General features: G+C 47.8%; 1 protein-coding gene across 2 annotated transcripts in view; it reads right to left on the reverse strand.

The window, feature by feature from the left end:
* Positions 1-19,067, reverse strand: part of CREBBP (CREB binding protein) — a 70,467-nt gene extending 51,400 nt beyond the window's left edge. The window contains exons 1-3 of one of the 2 annotated variants that reach the window (XM_053365758.1): positions 18,661-19,067; positions 15,017-15,732; positions 4,192-4,371 (exon numbers count right to left, since the gene is read on the reverse strand). In XM_053365758.1, the coding sequence (XP_053221733.1) occupies positions 4,192-4,371; positions 15,017-15,732; positions 18,661-18,745 (981 nt within the window). In that variant the 5' untranslated portion in view covers positions 18,746-19,067. The remainder of the gene's footprint in view (positions 1-4,191; positions 4,372-15,016; positions 15,733-18,660) is intronic. The other variant, XM_053365759.1, reaches the window with a different exon arrangement.
* Positions 19,068-24,847: the final 5,780 nt, after the last annotated feature.

The raw sequence follows: 24,847 nt of genomic DNA on the forward strand, positions 1-24,847 counted from the left end.
GGCAGGTACTGACTGGCCCAACGTCGCCTTCTTTTGCACAAGGCAGTTTCTGAAGGGAGCCCATCCGCTTCACTTCTGAAGACACATCCAAAACCCGTGACCAATGTGGGGATGACCCAGTGGGGAAGCTGCCAAGCCCAGCAGCCCCACCAATGCTGGGGCTCTAGTGTGCAGAGAGACAGCTTGCTCTTCTCTGCTAGAGGCCTCCAGCTCCTGCCTTCTCAGCAAGTGGAAGAACAGCAAGGCAGGGAACCCCAACATTTCTCCTTCACTCTACAAAAGCAGCACCTGGTTCCTCCTTGGTTTGGAAAATCCTCACCAGTAACTTCAAAAGCTTTAAGGATTGGTGGCTCCTGCAAGCAACCAGAATTTGGACCATTTATAAGGCCTCAGAAAACCTCAGGCCTTGTCCTTTGTTTTATTAATATTACTTGCTAAATTATTTATTAAATTTGTATAGCGCCCTTTGCCTGCAGGTCTCAGCGCGATTACAATGTAAAAACACAATATAAAAGCACAAGATACATAATAAAAACAAACACAACCCAATAACCTGTGCCCTTCCCAACACATTTTAGAAGGGCATTGGGCACCAATCAGCCCAAGGCCTGCTTAAAGAGGAACCTTTTTACCTGGCGCCTGAAGGTGTACGATGAAGGCGCCAGGAGAACCTCCCTGGGGGGAGTATTCCACAAATGGGGAGCCACTGCAGAACAGCAGGAGAAATCGTACGGGGCTGGATCAGGAAGGGGGAAATGAAGAACACTGCCTCCTCTTATGACAGTAGGCCATTCTGCTGAATCAAAAGCTGTCCTGTGACATAGATGGCAGCCCTGGATTTAACATCAAATATCATTTATGTTCATATATAACACCATCAGTGTGCCTAATGCTTTAGAGCAGAGGTTTTCAATTAGCGTGTCGTGGCACCCTGGGGTGCCTTGAATGATGGTCAAGGGTGCCACGGGCAACCCTGGCATCTGTCCCTCTTTCCTTCCCTCCTTCATCTGATGCCCTCTTGTGTCTCTGCTTCCCAGAGGCTTGCACAGTTGTTTATTGCAGCAGCCCCAGCGACAAGTTCCGCAGGCGAGTGCTGCTTCTGGGGTTGGCTAGGGGGTGCTGGTTGCCAGGAGCTGAGGTGGCCTCAGAGCGAGCAAGCAAGCAAGCAAGCAGGCCAGGGAGCCCAGCTAGTCAGTCCACCAGCCCCTGGGGCTGGGAATGGACAGACTAGTGGGAGGTCAGGCAGGCAAGCAGGCAGTGCGCTGGCCTTTCTTGTGTTTGCTGTGTGCAAGGCCTGCCTGCCTGGGAGCTGAGTGCCCAATGCTGAAGGGGAGCCTTTCTGCCATGTAGGCCTGGCAACGCCCACTGCTGCCTCCCCAGATAAGGTGAGGGCCTCATGTTCTCCTCTGGACCAGTAAGGCTGGGAGCATCCTCTTCCCAGGCCCCCTCTTTGGGGGGGGCAGCTCAGAGACCAGGGGCAGCAGCAGCAGATGACTGGAGGACTCCAAAGGAGAGGGGAGAGGAGAAGAGGCTGCCAGCTCTGGGGTGACATAACTGGGCTCCCAAGCTAGGGTTGCCATTCACCTGGAATTTCCCAGACATAGCCGGGAAACAGCCGTCAGAAACAGTGTCAGGGTGGAAATCGCTGAAATGTCCGGGGAAAATCTGGACGTATGGTAACCCATGTTGAAAGTGTAGATTTTGGCAAAATTCCTTTAAAATAGCAGCTCAAAAACTAAAAAAGGAGAAAAAAGCTCAACAACTTTGCCAAAAAAGGGCTCAACAACTTTTGTGTCCAGATTTCCACTTTTTGAAATATGGCAACCCTATCGTAAGCCCCACAGGGTGCTGCAAAAAGAATGTAGTTGGTCAAGGGATACACTGACTCAAAAAGGTTGAGAACCTCTGCTTCAGAGAGTACAAGAGGACAGGCCATTCCGTGTTCAGGAGCAAACCCTCTAAAATTTGAGAAAAAGAGGCAGAGGAAGGGGAAGGAGAGGCACAAGAAAAGAGGGAAGCAATGTGTGGTTCTTCCAGCTGTACATGCTTAAGATTACACACAGCGCATGGGAACTAAGGGGTGAAAAAGTGTCTTGAAGAAGCGTTTAAATGACGAGAGGTGGCAACACGTGAGGAAATCCAAGCAATGGCGGCCGCAAGGGAGAAGGGTGAGCAAAGATCAGAGCTGGAGAAAGGCCATGCAAGGTTCTGAAGGCAAGACAAGGAGCGTGAGGAGCAGCATCTGGGAATGGGATTTTAGGACGGGTGTCAGGTGATCAGAGAGGTGAGGAATAATTTTGGCAGCAGAGTGCTGAACAGACACAAAGAGACCAAGGTTAGATAATGGAAGACCAATGAAAAATATAAGGTCCCTTCCCCACCACGTTTTTCTTCTGACAAAAATATAAATTTATTGAAATTTTAAAAAACTATCAGTAAGTCTTTTACCCACTCACTCACATTCAATAACACACACATACATACATGTGAAAATTGATCCCTGGATGAAATATTCAGATATCAATCTAAAAATGAACACAGCTGATTCTTCATTTTCCATGTTGCTTAAATTCTTAATGGCAGCATGTAATTTAGCCCTGCAGTCATTAAATCCAATTATTTTTCAATAAAACTAATGCAGGGACCCACCCAGCCCACTCAGCCATTTCCTCACTAATGTTGTGAACAGCCCTGAGACCGGCAGGTATAAGATGGTATACAAATTTAATTAATTAATTAATAATTTTATAGGGCTGCATTATCAGTGTTTGTTTTGTGGTCTCTAACTGCGCCCAAATACACCTGAAGAAGTGTGTACGCACATGAAAACGAATACCAAGAACAAACTTAGTTGGTCTCTAAGGTGCTACTGGACAATTTTTTAATTATTAATTTTTTGTAAAGGCCATGGGGTTTTACTAAGGTCACCCAGGGACAGTGTGTGCAGAGATCCCAAGAGAAAGAGGAGAAAAGCAGTGGAAGAGCTTATGCTTATCAAAAAACTGAAAGAATGCTTAAGTAAGAGGAGAATTGTGGAAACCTAACACGTAAAAGGAATCAAGTAGGGAAGAGTGAACAAGTATCAAAGGTGTTTGAAGTATCAAGGAGGTTTTAGATTTTGCAGCGTGGAGGGCCAGTGGTCTTTGTGAAGGCAGGGGAATGTTGAGGGTGGGGGCAGACACCAGATTTAGAGGTTAAGAGTGAAGCTGGAGGAGGAAAAGTCATGGCAGATGGGGCATGCTCCAAACGAGGAAGGTGGACCAAGAGATGGTTTCTTGAGGAGGTACTGACACATTCAAAATGGGACTGGGGGGGCGGGCTGGGAAAAGGAGCAAAGGGTCTGATTGTGTGAAGGAGAATAATGGAAGGACAGATGGCAACCCAGAAAACAGGACAGGATGAGGTGGGCACATCTGGAGAGTTTAGAGGAGGACAGCAGGATAGTCAATTCATCAAGCAAGGCAGACAGGAGTAAAGATTAGAAGAAACAGCTAGAAGAGGAAGAGATCATAGCAAACTGTTTCAAGAGTTTACTCCAACTCATATTTATGGTTAAAAACCTGAGGTTTCCAAATCCTGAATGGTCTTGCACTGCCACCTACCTCAATTTTTTCAGAAGCAAAAAGTGTTTTGAGTTGCCAAACATGAGCAAATAAAACAATCTAACTCATTTACAGAAGTATATTCCTTCCTTGATATAGAGACTGAAGAGATTACATGCACTATATGTTTGAAAAACAGCCCTTTCATTTATAGATACGTTTCCCACTGTACGTTTTTTTGAAGCAGAAAAGTTGCATAACAATTAATGTTTCTCATTAGCTTCCTTACTTTCACAAAAGTTGCTAACAGATGAAATTCCAGCAGCACGACCCATCAGAGCTGTTCCTGAAAACTGCTGAAATGAATGCTGCACAAGGATGCCAAATATCCAGCTAAGTAACAGTATCTGTGCACGTGCATCTTAGCAGGTAGTCTGGTAAAACGGTCCAAAATATCACACTGACTGCTGTGACTCCAAGCTATTCAGGGTGCCTCTATTTCCCCATGTCATATGACAGATCCAACACAATTTCTACTGAATATAAGAAGTTGTCTTTTTCAGGGCAATTTTTACAGGCTTAGAAAGTCTGTGTCAATGGAAGGCATACAAGAACTATGGAGAAAAATTGTGAGCTGCAGAAAACTCACCATATTTGGCACACTGGTAACTGAAACACTCTTGATGTCTGAAGGAAAAGGAGACAAGCTATTTGCCATGCCTGGCTTATTTGGTAATGGAGAGTTGACTCCTGCTGCTCCTCCCATCTGCTGCCCTCCAGCTTGACTAAATGGCTGCCCGAAGGGATTTGGGTTACTGGCCATTCCCATCTGGAATGAAAGCAACATGATTACCATTAGTGCCTTGAAGTCAACCAAATGCGGGTACAGACAGTAAGGAAAGCCATCTATTTTTCTGAGTCTCAGGTACAAAAGTACAGCTGGCTGAATGAATAACCTGCCCCTATCTTATGAGTTAGTGATCTAACCACAGGTATGGTTTTGCTTTACCCCAGCCACAAACTGCAAATATTTCTTTTGAAGAAATGAGATTTACTACTCAACATGGTGTTAAGCACACAACCCACAAAGAGGAAGTTGTTTGCCCATTACTTTTTTATTCCTGCTTAGAACACTTAATTGTAAGGGCTGCATCCTTTGTGACGGCCCAAGGATAGCTAAAAGCTCTGCCCAAATACCGTATTTTTTGCTCTATAAGACTCACTTTTTCCCTCCTAAAAAGTAAGGGGAAATGTGTGTGCATCTTATGGAGCGAAAGCAGGCTGCACAGCTATCCCAGAAGCCAGAACAGCAAGAGGGATTGCTGCTTTCACTGCGCAGTGATCCCTCTTGCTGTTCTGGCTTCTGAGATTCAGAATATTTTTTGTCTTGTTTTTCTCCTCCAAAAACTAGGTGCGTCTTGTGGTCTTGTGCGTCTTATAGAGCGAAAAATACGGTAGTTTGGGCTGCAATCCCATACTGGAAGTGGGAAGCAGAAGAGCAAATGGCAGCTTCTCTGTCTACTCTGACAGGCAATGCTTAAGAGTTTGCGGTTCTGATGCTTGAACTGGCAAGCCCCAGCTCCTGCGACTAGGCAGGCCAGCTCCTGCCCCTCAAGCCTCACTTTTGTGGCCTCCATAGTTTCTAAGCACTTTGCGCGCAAGCAGAGCTTCAAGTGACCACTGCTCTTTGTAAGTTTCATCATTTTAAGTGATATGAACTTTTTCTACCATAGTGACTTATTTCATCTTTATGCTCTACTAACAACCTTGAAAGTTACATTGTTCCTCAATCACTCATCAATTAATTACTCATCTGCAAGTGTAATTATGCAAAATTTATAAAGGAGGGGGGGAACTACTGCTGAAACCTCAGTGCTGGGAGAGGTAAGTGCAGGGCTGCCAGCATGATGCACAAAGGGGCAGAGTGGCAGCTGTTTTGCTCTCCCTTGAGTCGACCAGCCAACCAGGGTCCAGGAGGCTGCAGTGGCTGCCTCTCTCCTCTAAAGGTGATGCTATTTAGGAGTATTTTAAACTTGTATTTCCTGATTTATGGCTCTCTCTAATCAAGCTACCAATTTTTTCCATTATCAGATGGGATGTACATTTTTAACACCAGCATATTTTTCCTCCAGTTGAGGCTCTCTGCCATTTGTGACACCAGTGGAGCAAACGGTAGCAAAGGAAAGCCATGATTCAGTTGTGTCCTGAGGGAGCACAATGCTATGCAGAACTACAAAGTGTTAGGCATTACCAGGCGTCCTACTGTGGAAAGTGACAGTGCCAAAGAACAACTCTGGAGCCTCAATTTTTTTTAGCCCTGTTCCCTGAAACAAATTGTCAGTGCATCTGAAAATGTAGGTGGTCAGTTTTCTACACCTTTTCAGTATTCAGGCCCTGCTGGTGTGCTTGCATTAGAGTTTATATATTCACTTTCCACTCCCAACACCTCACACCTTCAGGATTAGGGGGCTGCATGCTTCTGGAAAGCAGCTGCTGGAGACAGGAGTGGAACGGGACTCTTGGTCTTCACGCAGAGCTTCAAGTGACTAGTCTGGACAAGCAAGGCTGCTCCAATATTCTTATGTTGCTGAATGATTTACATGAGAAGCTGCCTTATACCTAATACCAATGCTGTCTACTCTGGCAAGCGGCAGCCCTCCAGGGTCTTTCCCATCACCTGCTTTTTAAACTGGAAATGCTGCCAGGAACTGAGCCTGTGACACCTTCTGTATGCAAAGAGCATGTTCTGCCAGTGAGTGGCAGTTCTTCCCTGTGTAATTCTCAAACAAAGTTGCCTTAAGACAACATTCAAAGGGCAAAGCTTAGACAAACCTCTAACTCGGCCAATGTAAAGCCCAGCACTTTTGCCATGAATTAAATAGCAATTATTAAAAACATGCTTCTGGTTGCTTCAGTGTAGGTTAAGACAAGCCTTTAAATGCTGGTCAAAGTTCCACAAAGCCAAGCTGGCCTCTGCCCTTGCCCTCATTGCACTGTCTGCTACAATCTGCTGAAAGGGGTGTGTGTGTGTTGCAGCACGTGCCTGCAACATGGAATGCGCACCCCCATATGGTGTGGGAAGGGAAATACCTTTCTGAGGTTCTCTCTTCCTTTTTGTCATTTTATTTGCAATGCCCTTACATCATCAGACTTACTGCACCCTCCTGTAAGTGTTGAGGATCGGGCCACATCAAAAGCCACCTCAGCATCTCATCTAATCAAAGGCCATTAACACCAGCCTTGTTTCCCATTCTGGGGCTGACCAGACACCTCTGAGCAGCTCACAAGGAGGGCACAAGGCTAACTCCCAGGCCTGCTGTTTGTTCCTGGCACTGACCAGAGGAGCGCTGCATCTGAAGCACTCACAAATTTGACCAATCGTTTTCTTATAGTCCATCTAAGCTACTTGTTGCAAAGAGTTCTCAAAGTCAATTATGCATTATGAGCAGAGAGGTACCTCCATCTAACCCCACCCTCAACACCCTGAGGAAAGCCACAATTTCAAACTACAACTCCCATCAGCCCTAGGACACATGAGCCAATGCCAGTGATGGGAGTTGTAGTTCAGCAACATCTGGAGAGCCAGTGGTCCCCTACACCCGATACTGTCTAATTCAAGGTGCTCACATTAGTGCTTAAAGCCCTAAATTTTATTTATTCAATTGTTTATTTATTCAATTTGTATAGCATGCTTTATCTGAAAATCTCAGGGCGGTTCATAACATAAAGATAAAAGATAAAAACACAAAATACATGACTTGTGCCCCAAGTATCTGACCACCTCCATCCCTACTGACCTTCATGGGTGTTTAGATCTATTTCTGTGTGAGTGGGTCAGTTTGTGTCTCTTGGTAGTTCCACCACCCTCTAAAGTGTGGGGAATGGCACTCCGGGGGGAGGTCTTTCCTTGTGGCAGCCTCTAAACTGTGGAACTCCCTCCCCCCAGAGGTGCTCCTAACACCTTCACTGTACAGCTTCCATAGCATGCTGAAGACGCACCTCTTTGCCCTGGCCCTCAAGAGTTGCTTTGCTGAATTTGTACCATTCTGCTCCATTTAGAATGGCTTTCCTTGTTTTTATAATTGCAAGGATGCTATCTGTGGCACTGTTCAATCACTGGCTGAACGAACCTAGCTGGAGTGTGGGCATGGTCCAGAACCTGGCCTTGGCTATAAGAAGAGACTTTGCCATCCCTCCTCCTTGGAAGCAGACCCACAGGAAGATGAAGGAGAAGGGGCTGGTTGGCACTATCCTGGCCCCTGCCTGCTCTCCCGGCCAGAGAAAGAGGAGGGCGGGGAGAGAGTGAGTGTATTTGTCGGCATCAGTTGCTTGGCTGCCTTGTCCCACTTAGTATTTGCCTGCAGGTTAGAGGGGTCTTCTGGCTGACTGCAAAGTGCTGCAGATTTGACTGCTGGCTGAGTGAACAAAGCAAGAGTAGTAAGAACTCTCTTACCAGCAGTGGGCTGGACTGTGATCAGGTCATCCCCAAAGGGGCTGGCACCAAAGGATATTGCCATTTGGGGGATTGACAGGACAGTTAGGAGTTCGTTTGATGGGTTCCTCCTGAGGAGCAGGAGGTAAGGGGAGAAGTGTGGAGAAGGCATTTCAGTCTTCCAAATGGCAATGTAAGGTGTGCTTACTGCTAGTTGCTAGCTTATCATCTGTGGCCCTCGTCTCTGTGCTGCGCTTAGCGGTGCTGGTGTTATGATTTGCCCAGATGTGTGTGTCATAGGGGCTTACAATGATATGACCCCAATTTCAGTGGTGGTGGACAGCGGAAGGTACAGTCTGAGCAGAGCGGTTGACTACCATCTCAGGCAGAGGCCCAGATGTTTGGTCCCCATCCCCAGTTTCAACCCACACTTCTCTGGAAGTCCCTGGTAGCTTATCTGCTGAGTCCTCTAGTTTAGTGGTGGTGCCATTAAACACCAGATCAGCCTCTAACAAGGCCTTGTGCTGAAACTACATGGGTAACGGTTTGGGAGCAACACTGGGAAAGGTCTAAAATTACATCCTTTAATATAATTCCCACTGAATGTAATGAAAAGTGGGGGGGGGGACGACGACCTGGAATTTTCCATTCCATTCCATGTTTGTAGAAGGAGAGTCCAGTTTTTTTGTAAGAAAGTTTGTCAGTTAATAAAAGAAATCTGTATTATGCTTCCAAGAAGCGCCATCCATGTTAAGAAAACCATGGCTATTGCATATTACTGGCATTGAAACACAGAAAGTGAAAATAATAGAAAAAGACAGACTGCAAAGTAGGGTCAGAAACGAAAAGGGGGAAGGCTGAAGTTTTGGAAAGTTAAAGGTGCAAGATGGCTGTAACTAGAACACTGACAACAAAACTGTTGCAAAATACAGAATGTGGATGATAGAAAACAGGTATCGACGTTAAACCTGCTTGCGGAAACTTAAGTCAGCCTAAAGTGAAGGAAGAGCTTCTAAATGAGTTTGACCAAAACAAAGTTGTAAGATAACTGGGATTCTAGGTGAATCAAAGAAAGAGGTGGAAACAGGGCAGGACTATAAAGACCACAACATAGGTTGGAAAACCAGTGCAGTTGACCTTGCAGCTGTGGTTACTAAGGCTCAATTCATTTTTTATAGAGTTACAAGCTTGGTGGATCAGGGGAATGCTGTGGATGCAGTGTATCTTGATTTCAATAAGGCCTATGATAAATTTCCCCATGATATACTTACGGACAAGACGGTAAAATGTGGCCTGGATGTGATAACTGTTAGGTGGATTTATAATTGGTTGACTGACCCAACCCAAAGAGTTGGGTTCACTAACACTTCCTTGTCATCCCAGAGAAAAGGGACAAGTGGGGGACTGCATGGCTGCAGGGCTCTGGCCTGGGCCTGTTGTTGTTCAATGTCTTTATAAACCTGGGTGAAGATACTGAGGGGATGCTCATCCAATTTGCAAATGACACCAAACTCGGAAAGGTAGCTCATGGAGCAGAAAAGAGAATTGGGATTCAATATGACCGTAACAGATTGGAGAACAGGGCCCAACCTAAGAAAATTAATTTCAGCAGAGACAAATGTAAGATTCTACACAGACAGGAATAACCAGCTGCACAAATAGAAGATGGGGGACATCTGGCTTGCCAGTAGCACATGTGAAAAAGATCTAGGCAGACCACAAGCTGAACATGAGTCAACAGTGTGATGCAGCAGCAAAAAAGCTCATGCTATTCTAGGGTGCATCGACAGAAGTCTAGTGTCCCGATCAAGGAAAGCAACAGTACCACTCCATTGTGCCTTGGTCAAACCACACCTGGAGTACTGTGTCCAGTTCTGTGCACCACAATTTAAGGAGGATATTGACAAGCTGAAATGTGTGCGGAGGAGAGAGAGACCAAGATGATAAAGCGTCTGGAAAGGTTGAAGGAGCTGGGTATGTTTAGCCTGGAAAAGAGGAGGCTGAGAGGAGATATGAGGTTCTTCTTCAAATATCTAAATGCTGTCACTTGGAAGATGGAGCAAGCTTGTTTCCTCTTGCGCTGGAGGGTAGGACTTGAACCAATAATGATAATGATAATTTTATTGCTTATACCCCGCCCATGTGGCTGGGTTTCCCCAGCTACTCTGGGCAGCTTCCAACAAAATATAAAACATAATAAAATGTCATAAAATGGCTTCAAGTGGCAAGAAAGGAGATTCCAAATCAACATCAGGAAGACCTTTCTGATGGTAAGAGCTGTTCGACAGTGGAACAGTCTCCCTTGGAAGGTTGTGGACTCTCCTTTCTTGGAGGTTTTTGAGAAGAGGATGGGTGGCCATTTGTCATTTATGACCTAGCTGAGATTCCTGCATTGCAGGAGGTGGACTAGAGAACCATCAGGATCCCTTCCAACTTAAAATTCTATGGCCCTGAAGAAGCTAGATATACCTCTTCAGCAACAAGGGAAACATACAGCAACCAAGGGGCAAGCTCCCCAAACTAGTGATTGAAAGATTTCACGGAGACATTAACTCAGGTTTCCTTAACCTTGCCCCCCAGATGTTTTTTGGCCTACAACTCCTATGATCCTTAGCTAGCAGGACCAGTGGTCAGGGATGGTGAGAATTGTAGTCTCAGAACATCTGGAGGGCCAAGGTTGAGGAAGCCTGCATTAACTGCGGGTAGGGATTTAGAGCCAATATGACTTCCATTCACAAGAACACCAAGCTAAATTACCTAAAATCCTTTCTGGGTGGGGCAACAGCTGCAAAACCTTAACCCAAGTAAAAAGGACAACTGATATCTTGGCTTTCTGCCACAAAGATAATGTCCGTGAGACTCAAGTACACAGTCTGGAGTCCACGGGAGTTCTTTCCAATACCTATGGATTGGATGTGTCCTTTATCACATGCAATTTCAGTGGCCTGCCAGCAAAACTAGCTGCTGACCAATGCTACTTCTTTAAATTTAAACTATTTGCTGTATAACCAACTCTTCATCTGCACAGACACCAGAACATAAAAAAGCAAATAATGTAACATACAACACACACACACACACACACACACAAAATGCAACCATTAAAACAAATAATTGTAACTTAAAAACATTTTAAGTTCACCAACTTAAAATGCTTGGGAAAATGTGTCAGTCTTAACATGCCCCTTAAGTTATAACAAAGTTTGGTCCAGTCATTCCAGACAAGGCACCAACAAGGAGAAGGGTTTATCCCAAATCACCACATAGCAAGCTTCTGCAAACAGTGGAATACAGAGAGGAGCCTCTTTTGATGATCCCAAGAACCTGGCAGACTGGTATATGGAAGAGGCAATTCTTAAAGTATTTGGATCCCAAGACATGTAGGATTCTTAAAGGTAAGCAACAGTGTTTCTAATTGGGCTTGAAAGCAAATAGGCAGTCAACATAATTCTTTTAGAATTGGGTTGAGTCTACCAGTTAAAATTCTGACAGGTAATTCATGTTTTCTGACAATCTTCAAGGGCAGCCCCACATACAATACATCAGGGGTGGGCAAATTTTTCTTAGCAGTGGGCTGGTCCATTGTCCCTCAGACCTTGTGGCGGGCCGGAGAAGCAGAACGGGGTGTGTGTGAGCGAGCTTGAAGAAGAGGCGAGGGGGGCAAGTAGTCCTCCTCCTCACACCCTGCGCTTACCTTCTCGTGGGTAGGCACAGCAAGTTCGTCTGCTCCGCTCTCTGGCCCACAGGAGCACCAGGGCATCGGCGGCGGCGGGAGGAAGAGGCCAAGCAGCAGCAGCTCTACCAATCAAATGCCGTGTCTGGTTTACCTCAGCAGGGACATCTCTGCCAATCAAGCGCCACTGAGGTAAACCAGGCGCAGAGTTTGTTTGGCAGAGCCACCGCCACTCGGCCTCTTCCTCCTGTCACCATCGCTGAGAGCCTCGGCTTTGCGCCGGGTTCCAGCTTTGCGGTACGGGCTGGACCCAGGTGGGCCCTGATCTGGCCTGAGGCCCATAGTTTGCTGACCCCTGCAGTACATCACAGCAATGCAGTCAGGAGGATACTAGAGCATAGATCACTGTGACCCCAGACTATCCTTGCCTAGGACAGTCCTGGCCAATGAACCACCTCAAAATGGAAAAAGGCCACCTGAATCTGTAAGTAACAATGTTGGATGCAGAAGCACCCCCAGAATACATACCGTATTTTTCGCACTATAGGACGCACTTTTCCCCCTCCAAAAATGAAGGGGAAATCTGGGTGCATCCTATGGGGCGAATGCAGGCTTTCGTTGAAGCTTGGAGAGTGAGAGGAGTCGGTGCGCACCGACCCCTCTCGCTCTCCAGGCTTCAGGAAGACACCCGCAGCCTAGACAGCCTGCGGGAGGTCCCGCAGGGCTGTCTAGGCTGCGAATAGTAGCCTGCTTCCCGGAGCGCGGGGCGCGCTGAAAGCAGAGCGCACGGCGCTTCGGGAACACATCCACAGCCTAGGCAGCCCTGCGGGAGTTCCCCGCAGGGCTCCCCACGCTGCGGATAGCAGCCTGCCGCCCGGCGCGATAGGTGCCCTGAAGCAGAGCGCCCCTCCCGCTGGGCAGACATCCGCAGCGTGGGGAGCCCTGTAGGAGTTCCCCACAGGGCTCCCCATGCTGCGGATAGCAGCCTGCTGTCCGGCGCGCGGGGCACCCTGAAGCAGAGCGCCCCTCGCGCCGGGCAGACATCGGCCAGCCCCACAAGCTCGGGGGACAGCAGGGAGGCGCAGTGCCGCCACCCCGCTGTTCCTCGACCTGGTTCGGTTTCCCCGACCTGCTTTTGGGGGGGAAATATAGGGGGGAAATTTTCCTTTATTTCCCCCCCAAAAAACTAGGTGCGTCCTATGGGACGGAGCGTCCTATGGAACGAAAAACACGGTATTTGTTAAAAGCAGCGAACCAGTGGAAAAGAAATGTCACCGACTCCCATCTCAGGGATGATACAGCAGGATAACATGGTCAAAGCCACTGAGAGAATAAACAGGGTCACACTTCTCCCATTTCTCCCCCAACAATGGTCATTCATCATGGCAAGACTGTCTCAGGATCAAACCTAGCACTGAACCTGGATGAAAATGGACCCAGATAATCCACTACGTCCAACGGCACTTGGAGTGAATCTCCGCCACCTTCTACAGCTCCTTATCCAAAAACAAGGTTTTCACAACTGGGCAATAGCTATTACAAGCTTCCAGGTCCAAAGGGAGAAAAGGTCTCATCTACACACACACACACACACACACACACACACACACTCTTTTGCCACACTAATTTTATCTCCTGGAGTCAAAACTTCACATTTTGCATGAAAAGCAAAAGGCAGCGAAGTCTGCTTTGCCATGGACAGATGGAAGAGAATGCAACTCCTCAAGGTAGGTGAGACTTCAGTGATTCACTGCAGACCCTCCAATTCTAATCGCTCTGAGGAGGAGCTGTCATCACCTGGAATTAGAATACAGAAACTCATACCTATTACATTTTCAGTACTTGACCCTCAGAAGTTTTGAGGCGGAGAAGAGATTCATTTTGGCTTCTGGGTTTTAAGTACAAATCAGTGTTACAAATGTACATGTAACTATCTTTCAGTTCCTCTGAAGACAAGGTATCCAACACAGTAAAATATCTGTGATCCATAGCAGAAGCAGGGACCTTCAGGCTTCTCTGCCTGGTCCTTGGGATCTCCCCAGGCCATCCCTCTCCTGCGCTGGGCCACATCTACCTCAAGTGCTTTTACTGTGTGTGTGTATAAAGCCCTCTTTGCGAGGGTGAAATATACTCTACTGTGAAAAGATTGCATAGCCATTGCTCTGCCAACTTTTTTGCCTCTGGCCTCATCTACCACTGGCATGTACCCCCACAGCAGATCTTCTACAGGGGACTGCAGCCCTTAGGTTGAACAAGATTCCCCCATCCCTGCTCTACAGCCAGATGATGACGACAACAAATACGCACAGACTCTTCCCAATCCCACATTAGGAGACCTTAACATTGAATGTTAATTTAAAGTAAGCTGAGGTAATGATACGACCCTCAGAACATTTCTGGGAGTGGTGTGCTCTTGCTTGTCTAGAGTACCTGACAAAATCCCCTTTATTCCACCCAGGAATACAAGTTTGCTTTCTGTTCAACAGTCTTCTTCCCTGCAACTGGTGGCAGCATTTAGTAGAGATGCTGAAGTCCCAAAAAAATCCTTTCCTGAACAGCAATAGAATAAAGGGCTCCTTAACACTGAATATTTACAACACTGTAATACCTGAAAGTATTAAGAGCTGTATCCAAGTCTAGTCCTACTCAGAGAAGAAGGACCCATTAAAACAATGGACATGATTAACTTAGATCCATGAATTTTTAAAGGTCTATGCTGAGTAGAGCTTAGCTGGATACAACCCTAAGTGTGCAGTTCCAAGAAAAATGAAGTTTAGCAGGTACAGCCAATCCTCGGCTCCCAAACACCTCCATGTTTTGGCTCCCGAACGCCGAAAACCCGGAAGTGTTCCGGTATTGGAACGTTTTTTGGAAGTCGAACGTCCGACGTAGCTTCTACTTGAGTGCAGGATGCTCCTGCAGCCAATTGAAGCCGTGCTTTGCTTGTTGAACATTTCAGAAGCCAAACAGGCTCTTGGAACAGATTATGTTTGACAACCAATGTTTGACTGTACCACAAAAGTGGCACCTGACTTATCTGGCAGTTGTCAACAATTGTTGCTTTTGAAAAACAGTGTTTGAGAAACAGTAACACAAGGGCACATATTTAAAAGTAAGGTTATAGAGGCATACTTGCAAAATTTAACATTATCCTCCTCACTAAACACAAAGCATCAAAATTTTAACTGGCCCAGCTAATTCCTTGACTGCTTATGACAATTCTGTCATATTTATTCCTACAAGAATTCTGATAGCTGCACACGGAGAGCAGTTAGACCCAAGCCAGAAGCAAACACCTTCAACTTTAGCATCCGTAAGATCAGTTCAAGAGACACTATAACAAAAACAACTGAAGTGAGTGCCACGTACTTTTGCCATGGCTCCTGCCTGGGCTGTGTTCAGGCCCGTATGACCCGTCATTTGAGGAGACACCTGTGTCAAGGTCTCTGCCAGCACGCTGCTTGCATTTCCCTGCATGGCGGGGGTAGAATACTGCATCCCGGCACCTCGTCCTCTTCCAGCTGCTCCAAGGGATCCATTCATTACCTGCCCTTGCCCTTGCTGGGCCTGGTTCATTAACGTGTGGCCGCCAGAGTTACTATTGTGAAGACCCGGGTGAGCCTGGTTGAAGCCAGTGTTCATGCACATCGCAGCTCCTGCCTGGGAGGCTGCTGGGCTGCTCGCCACCATCCCCACTTGTTTCTGGGCTTGGGAGTTCAAGGCTGGAGCAGCTGGGGTGCTAGGCCCAGAAGTGCTGGCGGCCTGCTTGGCCAGACTCGATGCAGCAGCGTCCGCCTGGCTTAAGGGGTTCTTGCCCAGGACGCCCAGGCTGCTAATGGTGACGCCGCTTGGCTGCCCCTGGACTTGGTTATTCACTCCTGGCGTGGCGGCACTGCTGGAGTTCACGGCCCCAATTCCCGGGTTAAGAGAAGAGCCGCTGCCTCCCCTCAGAAGTTCAGAAAGTTGCTTGTGTTTGGAAGCTGCATCTTGAATAAGGTTCCCACTGCTGCTTAAGAGACTCAACTCTCCGTTAGGGATCAGCTCATCCGGAAGATCATTTTCCAAGTCAAACAGGGGCTCAAAATCTGCAAGGTGAACAGAAGAGGGTGATGTAAGAGACAGAACATTCACACCCAGTTGATTTGCTTCTTGATGCAGCTGCTCAGCAACCCTGCTCAAGACAAGTTCTGCTGTGTGCAACTATGCCTACATGTTACAGCTTCCCCGTTCAAATAACTGAGAGGCAGTTGCTAAAGAAAAGCGAAGCCCTTCTGTATTCTGATACTTTGCTGAGCAGCCCAACATGTTTTAAATTGTTGTATAAGGCACCATATGGCTTAACTTTAGCATAACGCAAAAGTACCTTGTACGCAAGAAGCAAAATACCAGTAAATTAGGTGCATGCAAGGGGGGAAATGTAATGTTGCCCTCTCAACTATCTCTACTCAAGTATGACTGGGAAGCAAAGTCTTTAAGCATAGAACAATCTGTCAAACCTTTTCCTCTCTTTTTAAATCTAGTTTCCATATGCATGAGGTTTATGAACTTTTTTCCAAAGTAGAACTGCTTCAAGATAGTATTCAGATCTAAATCAAATATTTTATGTTAGCCTTGAAAGAGAGGGAGAGTGGGGACCTGTCAACACCTTAGTGCAGGCATCCCCAAACTCAGCCCTCTAGATGTTTTGGAACTCCAATTCTCACCATCCCTAGCTCACAGGAACAGTGGTCAGGGATGATGGGAATTGTAGTCCCAAAACATCTGGAGGGCCAAGTTTTGGGGATGCCTACCTTAGTGTCTAGAAGAAAGGGTGAGTTAAACGTGGAATGAACTAATGTACCTTTCACATCATAACAAAACAAAGAGCAATCAAGAATGAAGCAGCACACACAAATTTAAAAACTAATCTGATGTTTATGTCAATACTGTACATCGCCAATGGGAAAGTATGTTAGAAACAGATACTGCAACACCCTTTCCATGTAGAAGCCTATTAGTAGTATCTCACCAAGCCATACTCAGCACCACTTTTGGTTTGAAGATCCACCTCAAAGCCTGGTTTCCAAGGCTTGCACAAACTCAGTTTGAAAATAATGGCCACGTTCACATGTAACACTAAGGCAGACCATGGCTTAGCACAAACACAAGGCCCCCAAAGAGGAGATCCCAGTCACTTTGCTCCTTCCTGGTCCTTTTAGCTCAGCCCAGCATGGCAGTGGCAACTAAGCCAAGGTAGGGTTTAGCATGTTGTCTGGACCCAGCACCGTAGTTAAGCTCTCTCTTCCCTAACCACGATTTATAGCTGAGGTTTTTTCTTTGCTGCAGAAGTTGTTTAAGGAAGAGAAAGCTTAATTATGATCCTGTTATCAAACAATGTGCTAAGGCATACCTTGGCTTTACTGCCAATGCTGCACGGGACTATAAAAGGGTCCAAGCTCCACTCAGGGAGCAAACACCTTTGCATAGTCCCAATAAGCCATAGTTTAGCTTACTGTTACATGCAAACTAGTTTGCTGAAAAACAGACAGTGGGACACATGAGTACAGGACCAAACCATGGTGCAGCACTATATATGAACCAACTCCTTAACTGAGTTTGGGGTGTACAATGCATGCATATAGTTTCGTCACATTATTTCAATATGGCGTTAACTGGGTAAATATTTATTTTTACATAATTTCAAGCCCAAATTATCCGTTTAAAATATTAACATGGAACATTTTATCCGATATTTCAAACAGTTTAAAAGCAATAAACAAGCAAACAAAAAATAAAGATACAAAGCCACCACCTGACGAGACAGTTTAAAATAGTGAAAATGCTTTTAAACATCTGGATAAATAGAAAATATTTTGCCCAGCACTTAAAAGACAACCAAGTTGGCGTCAGGTGTAGCTCTCTAGGGAGGGCATTCCATAGCTGGGGTGCCACATTGCCAAGGAAGCTCTCTCCTTCATTGAGACAAAGTTCATTTTTGATGGAGGAGTTCCACTGAGTTAAATAACTATTGGAATATAGTCCAAATTGTGGAAACATTGAATAATTTGAAAGCTAAATACTGCAAGAACAGGCATCTCATGAGCTGGCTACCTGTAGCACCTTGCATATCATCAGAGAAACCAACTACTGAAGCTCCTTCTACCATAACCCTGATGACACATTTGGAGAGACTGAGGCAATCCAGCATTCCATCCAAATGCCTGAAAGCATAAAATGTATTCCAACACCAAGCCACCTTTTGTCCCATGCCGTAAGACCTAATGCTTAACGCTCAACCCTTGAAGTTGTACAGCAGAATTGACATTAGCGCAACATTGTGCGGACAGAAAACTTCCAAGGGAAGAGGGATCAGGCTGTGGCAAAAGGATACAGTGTTGTTCAGCATCTTCCCATGGCCACAATGTTACTTCCCATCAATGGGTAGCGGAAGACTCAACATGCTGGAAAAGAGGCCAAGTGCCCCAGTATCCCAAAGCCCCACTATGGATTGGCCCTAGGGCACTTTGAACCTGCAACCCCACAAAATGAGCTGTCGGTCCGCCCTTCCCGGGGGATGTGCGGAGAGCGAGGGCGATCCATTCCTGACCCCCGTTGAAACTCCGCCTCCCTTTCATCCCTGAACCCGAGGAGTCCATGTGCGCGGCTGCCAGGCGCACCTGCGCAGGATCCCCGAGGGGAGAGGCCGGGCAGCATCCGTCTCCGATTCCCCGGAGCTGCTGCTGCTGCGCGGGACCTGCTCTTGGGGGGTCGGGCCGTGGGGGGCCAGGGAGGCGCAGCGTGTGTCTCTCCCCCCCCGCAACCCCTTCGCCTCTAGCGGGTCTTCCTGGCCCAACCCGGACCCGGACCCGGCTTTCCGCCCGCTTCCCTCGGGCGGCGGAGGCTTCTCAGCGGCGGCCCCGCGTTCCGGAGGGAGGGAGGGAGGACCAAGCCGAGGAAAGCCTGCAGCTGGCGGGAGAAGAAGGGGCAAACCGGCAGCGGCGGAGCCGAGAGTGAGGGGCCGGGGCCGGGCTCACCTGCGGTGTCGGCGGCGGAGAAGCCGGGCGAGTTGAGCTTGGCCCGCTTGGCGTTGGGCGGCCCGTCCAGCAAGTTCTCCGCCATGGCCTGCAGCAGCGGCGGCTCCTCCTCGGCGTCCCCGTAGCGCTGGCGCTGCTGCTGCCCGGAGGCAGCGGCTCCTGGTCGTCGTCCTCCTCCTTCTCTTCTTGGCGGCGGCGGTCAGCGCTGGACGGGCGCGGGGGGCGGAGGGGCCTCCCGCCGCCGCCACCGCGGCTGCCCCCCCATGGCCGGCGGGCGGGCGGGCGGGCGGAGGGGAGGAGGCAGGCAGCAGGCAGGCAGGCAGGCCCGGCGCCCCTCCCCCTGGCCCAGGAGGTGCCCGGATGGCGCCCGCCCTACCCGCCGCCCGCTCTCTCGGGGCGCTCCCTCCGCCCGGCACGCCGGACCCCCCCGCTCGCTCGCCCCTCCCAGCGGCGCGGCCTCGGCTCGGGCCCACAGGCGGAGGCAGCCGGGCGGGCGGGCGGCGCGGCCCACCAGGCCCCTGACAGGCGGGCGAGCGGGCGGCGTCTCCTCAGCGGCGTCTCTGCCCGCCTTCCCGGCGCGGCGTCCGGCCCGGCGGGGTCTCGGCGAGAGCCGGCCTCGGGGTCCGGCGGCGGCGGCGTCTCCCGCGTCGACGTGCCCGCGCCCGTCGGCCCGCCCGGCTGGCTCGCTCGCGGCCCGGCTCCCGCCCGCGACGCGCTCCGGCTCCGCGACAAGATGGCGGCTGTTGATTCCTCAATTAAAAAAAAAAAGAGAAAAGTTTTTTCTCTTCTCTTTTCCAGAGACGGTGGGGCGGGGCGTGCGCGGTGGCGTCAGCGCGCCAGGACACGCCCCCAGCCCCGCCGACCGCCGTAAAGTAGCGAGCGGAGGCGCAGCAGCAGCAGCAGCAGCGGCGGGAGGGAGACGCCGCCGCCGGGGAGCCGGGCAAGAAGAAGAAGAAGGGCCCGGGAGGGAGCAGCCGCTGCTGCTTGTCCGGCTGGCCGGGTCCCGCTCCTGGCACATCGAGCCCGGCCCCATCGCCACACCGCCGGCGACATAGCTGTCAACTTTTCCCTTTTCTTGCGAGGAATCCTATTCGGAATAAGGGAATTTCCCTTAAAAAAAGGGGAAAGTTGACAGCTATGGTTGGCGAGGCTCCTTGGCCAACAAGAGACAGCGGCGCAGTCTGGCAGAACTCTCTGCCACTGGAGGGGCAGCCAGGGCTGGATTTACGTATAAGCTAAACAAGCTCTAGCTCTTGGGGGACCCCAAAAAACATTAAAGGGGTAAAAAAACCTGGATGTACATTTGCAAAATATAAAATAAAAAACAAATACCGCTTTGGATTACAACCATGTCAAACCCGAAAGTGTGTGTCCCTTTTTTTGGATTACAACCCATTTGGGGGGTGGGAGACCCCACTGGTGAAACCGCTCCTTCGGTTACAACCTGTTTTGGTTTACAACTGGACCTCTGGAACAGATTATGGTTGTAAACCAAGGTACCAATGTAAAATAAAACCTACATACGGCAGGAGTGTGTTGTGTTGTGTAGGCTCCTTTGATGTAAGTCATGGGCCCTGCCTGCTAGCCTGCTCCCTCAAATATCCCTGGTTTAGCTCATTTCTATATATATAGGGTGCCTACATTCTGCATGGACTGGTTGCAGGGCAACATGGGCAAATGGCTTGAGATACCTATTAGGTCCATAAATTACTGGATAGCATATATTCAACACAAAAAACAGCGACAATTTGTTGTTGGCAAAGGACAGCTGGACATATAAAGGGCCCCCATTGCCTCCACCCCATTATCAATTCTCTTTGGCGATCCCTCGTAGCTGAGTGAGATGGTCTTCCGTGAACACGGTTTTAACAGTGAGACCGTAAGTGACTGGAGGCCAATTCTGGATCCACACGTCCTTCCACAGTGGGAACGTTGGTTTCCGGGCGGGAGTTGATCCTGGTGAGGGTTTGCAAACACCCTTCCTCTTAGCACTGTTTCTCCCTTTCGTCCTGAATTTGAGCATCTTCAAAGCCCATGGCACCTTTGGTCAAGGCTGTTCTCCAGCTGGAGCGCTCGCAGGCCAGTGTTTCCCAGTTGTTGGTGTTTATGCTACATTTTTTTCAGATTTGCCTTGAGAGAGTCAGTCCATCCATCGCAAGGCCCACCCAGGCAACAGGCAAAGGCTGGGGCCTCGAAGGAGGAAAGAGAGATGATGGTTGTGGTTATTGGGTGGAAGCTGTGGGGCGGCCAGAGGCATGGAGGTTAAGAACAACAGGGGAGTCTGCCATGTGGCCAGACCTCTTGAGCTCCTGGTGGCTGAGCAGATTCCCAGGGGAAGCAGAAAGTAGCCAGCAAGGCACCCTCCCCCCCCCGTGACTTTGTTGGGCAAGGGGGCAGGCAGGGACCACTTGGATGCGCTTTGATGCCGTGGGCTGCCGAAGGTCAGCAGACAAGGGGGTGAGCTCTAGGCGGAAGAAAATGCAGGTGTTTGTTTTTTTAAGGGAAGCAGTGGGCTTGAACCTTGTGCAAACAGGGCCGTCTTTACCCAGGGGTTCAAGGGGTGCAGGGCACCCAGGCGCTGAATTCTGGGGGGCATAAAATGTATACCTACTGTATACCCTCTCGATCGGCGGCAGTGAAAAGCAATGGAGCAGAAGTCCCCACTCCTATGTCACTCTGTTACTCTGTAGCGTCAAATATTCCCGACAAGTCAGGAAACAAAAGCAGGTTTTTTCCGCTGCATCGTTGTTATAGGTGAGCAATTTTCCTCCCCCCCAAAAAGCTCTGGGGGCTCTGGGCGGATCTTTGCACCCTGGTAATGCATATGCTAAAGACGGCCCTGTGTGCAAATGGCTCAAGGACTTTCAGGAGAAGCAATCAGGCCAGTGACCTGAATTTGCAGTTTGAAGCTCTTGCTGTTCTGCAGAAGCCCCTGGTCAATTTTGTTCCTACCTGAGACCCAAATTTTCCCCTCCTTCGGTTTCTGACAACTGGGACTCAGAATCATTGCTGCCTCCAAGCAGAACGTGGCTCTGGCTGGTAACCCTGACAGCTTCCTCATCCTCCACAATTGTGACAAATCTTTTTCCAGAACCATCCAAATTGATGGCTCTTATGGGACTGTGTGACTGTCATAGTTTAGGCACTTAGTTCAGCTATGGACTGTCTTTTGTATGTCTTCCAGCTATTTTCACCCGACCATTGGTGAAGGGTGGGATAAAGTTTGTGCATTTGTAGAGCCCAAACCCCTCAGCCCCCCCTCCAATAACAGCCAATCCAAAGGTCTGTTTGAATCCCTGCGACGGGGTGAGCTCCTGTTGCTGTCCCAGCACCTGCCGACCTAGCAGTTCGAAAGCACGCCAGTGCAAGTAGATAAATAGTCACCTTTGACTGGACTTAACTGTCCAGGGGTCCTTGATCTTGACCTCCGAACCTCACACTCCAAGACTGCTCTGTTCTACCCCACTCTTGGTCACAGTACCCCGGCTGTCCTGCAAGCTGCTCCACTGTCCGGCAGGCTCTTCTGCTTATTATTTCAACACAAAAGAATATCCTGCATTTTCTGCCCCATAAGACGCACCTGACCATAAGACGCACCTAGTTTTTAGAGGAGAAAAACAAGAAAAAAAATATTCTGAATAAAACAGTGGATGTATGATTTTTGTGGTTCATGCTGTTGCCACAGACATGATATGTGATTTGACGGTGAGTTTCTCTCCTCGTTGCTTGCTTTAGTATTCCTGTCTCCTCTCCTTGCAAGTTCGCTGCCTTTACCTCCCCCCTCCCAGGCAGCCTCCTTTATCGCTAGTGTCCCTTATCTCCCTCCCGATCGCTTGCCGATCAGCTGCTCAGCGGCTTTTTTTCAACATCCCCTTCCCTCTTTCTAAAAAGAAACAAACAAAGAAAAGCATGATCTGTTTTTTGCCCCTGGGCAATTCGGCTCCAGGGACCATGCATTCGCTCCATAAGATGCACAGACATTTCCCTTTACTTTTTAGGAGGAGAAAAAGTGTGTCTTATGGAGTGAAAAATACGGTAAATAAGAAATAGACTACATTCCAATAGCCGAACATTCTCTTTGCAAACCCCTCTCCAAAAAGGGCATTGGAAAGAGCCGCACTTCATCGCAGCATTTGGGGGGGGGGATTCAGCAATCTCTTTCTGTCCCCAGCCCCCTCCGAGCTCTGCAGAGCAATATTTCCAGCAAAATGAACAACCAAGGAGCAAATCTCATCATCCTCAAGAGAAGCAGGGAATTAAAAAATCAAACTGGTACATGGAGAATTCCACACGGAAAAGGGTCGCCCTGAAGACCTCTTGTTTCCCCCCCTTTTTGAATAACTTTTTGTCGGGTTTTATAAACAAGGATCATAGGAATAAGAAAGGACACAAATTAATAGACCAAGTCTACTTGTGTCGTTTGTGTATCACAAAAACAGCGCGATAAATTTGCAGCAACGTCTGCAACACAGGGCTCATTCTTAGTGGTCAATGTGTGAGTTCTTGGTTTGTGAATTGGTTTAAACAAAACCAAAGGGGAAACAGGATAGAACAGAAGTAACAGATAACATGCAGCATTTCATAGCTAAATGCCTAGTCAGGAACCCTTGCGGTTGTGCTTAGATTAAGTGTGAGTAATAGTCATTTTTCCTCTTAAGCTACCAATGAATCAATATGAAGGCATATTGATGAATGTGGGAGCAGGGTTCAAAGGGAAGATAATAATTTATGTTTATTATATTTTATATAATATAATATATGTTGAAAAACCAATAAAATTTTTTATAAAAAAAAGATAATAATTTATGTTGACATTTAAATTTAGATTCACTAGATTGACCAAATGCTGAAGGGCGATTGTTCATTTTCTGGAATATTGGCATGTTGTGAAATTTAATAATAAAATAAAGCCATATTTCTTTATCTGTCCGTGTGTCAATCATAGGCTATTTGCTAATCTCTCAAGAAGGGCTGTTTCCCAAGCTGTTTTGTACCAATTGTCTATCATTGTCCCTGAAACGTCTTTCCAATCTAGTTATGTTATTTCTCACCGCTTGCAATGAATAGCTTATTAATGCTTTATTATATAAATCCAGATTGTTGTCTTGAAATATACTTTATAAAGCTAAATTTGGTTTGGCTTCCAATGGTAGTTTTCTCATTTTATTAATTTATTGGAATATCGAATTCTAGAAAGGCTGGATTTTTGTACATTCCCACCACATGTGGAGATAAGTACCGGGTGTGTGGCAGCCCTGCCAGCACTGACATAAAGCAATTAAAGGTTGATAGAATTAAAACTATATAAACATCTAAAATCTATTAAACCCATACCAATCATTACAATAAAAGCAGCATTAAAAGGTTAGGCTGGCCTCGACCAAAGCCAGGGCCTTTTTGGCTGTGGCCCCAGGCTGGTGGAACGCTCTGTCTCAAGAGACCAGGGATCAAGAGACCAAGAGATCATTAAAAGCAGTCAGTCCCCCAAAGCCTGTTGGAACAAGAAGGTCTTTGTCTGCCATTGCAAGGACAGCAAGGAGGGAGCCAGTTTGGCTTCCCTAGGCAGGGAGTTCCAAAGTTGTCTGGGAGGAGCCACCACCGAGAAGGCCTTCTCCTGCCTCCCCACCAAGTGTGCCTTTAAGGGTGGCAGGACTGAGAGAATAGCCTCTCCCCAAGATCCCCAAACCCTTGAGGTTTAATAATGATGATGATAATAATAATAATAATAATAATAATAATAATAATAATAATAATTTATTTATATCCTGCCCCCCCCAGCCAGAACCAGGCTCAGGGCGGCTAACATCAAAATATAAAATTCTGCAATCAACTGAAATACAGCTTAAAATCAGATTAAATCAAAACAAGATCAGATGGCTACCTGCAAATTATAACTATAACTATAGGGCAGGGGTCAGCAAGGTTTATGTTGCCTGGGCCGGATTGGTCCCACGGAGATCCCTCCTGTTAAGTTGTGGGCAAACATATCAGACGACACAGCGATTCTTCAAACAGCTCTACTTTATTCAGATCCCAGAACAGAACTAAACTGAGGGGCTCAGTCAGCCTGCTTATATAGAGCTCCAGAACAATGTAACTGTTGCCATTTTCTAAAACTATCCAATCACTGAACGTCACTTTTCAATCCTTCATTTGCATAACTATCTACAGTATCCCCCTGCTGGCC

Source organism: Podarcis raffonei, chromosome 14 (assembly GCF_027172205.1).
Source record: "Podarcis raffonei isolate rPodRaf1 chromosome 14, rPodRaf1.pri, whole genome shotgun sequence".
In the NCBI taxonomy this organism is placed as follows: Eukaryota; Metazoa; Chordata; class Lepidosauria; order Squamata; family Lacertidae; genus Podarcis; species Podarcis raffonei.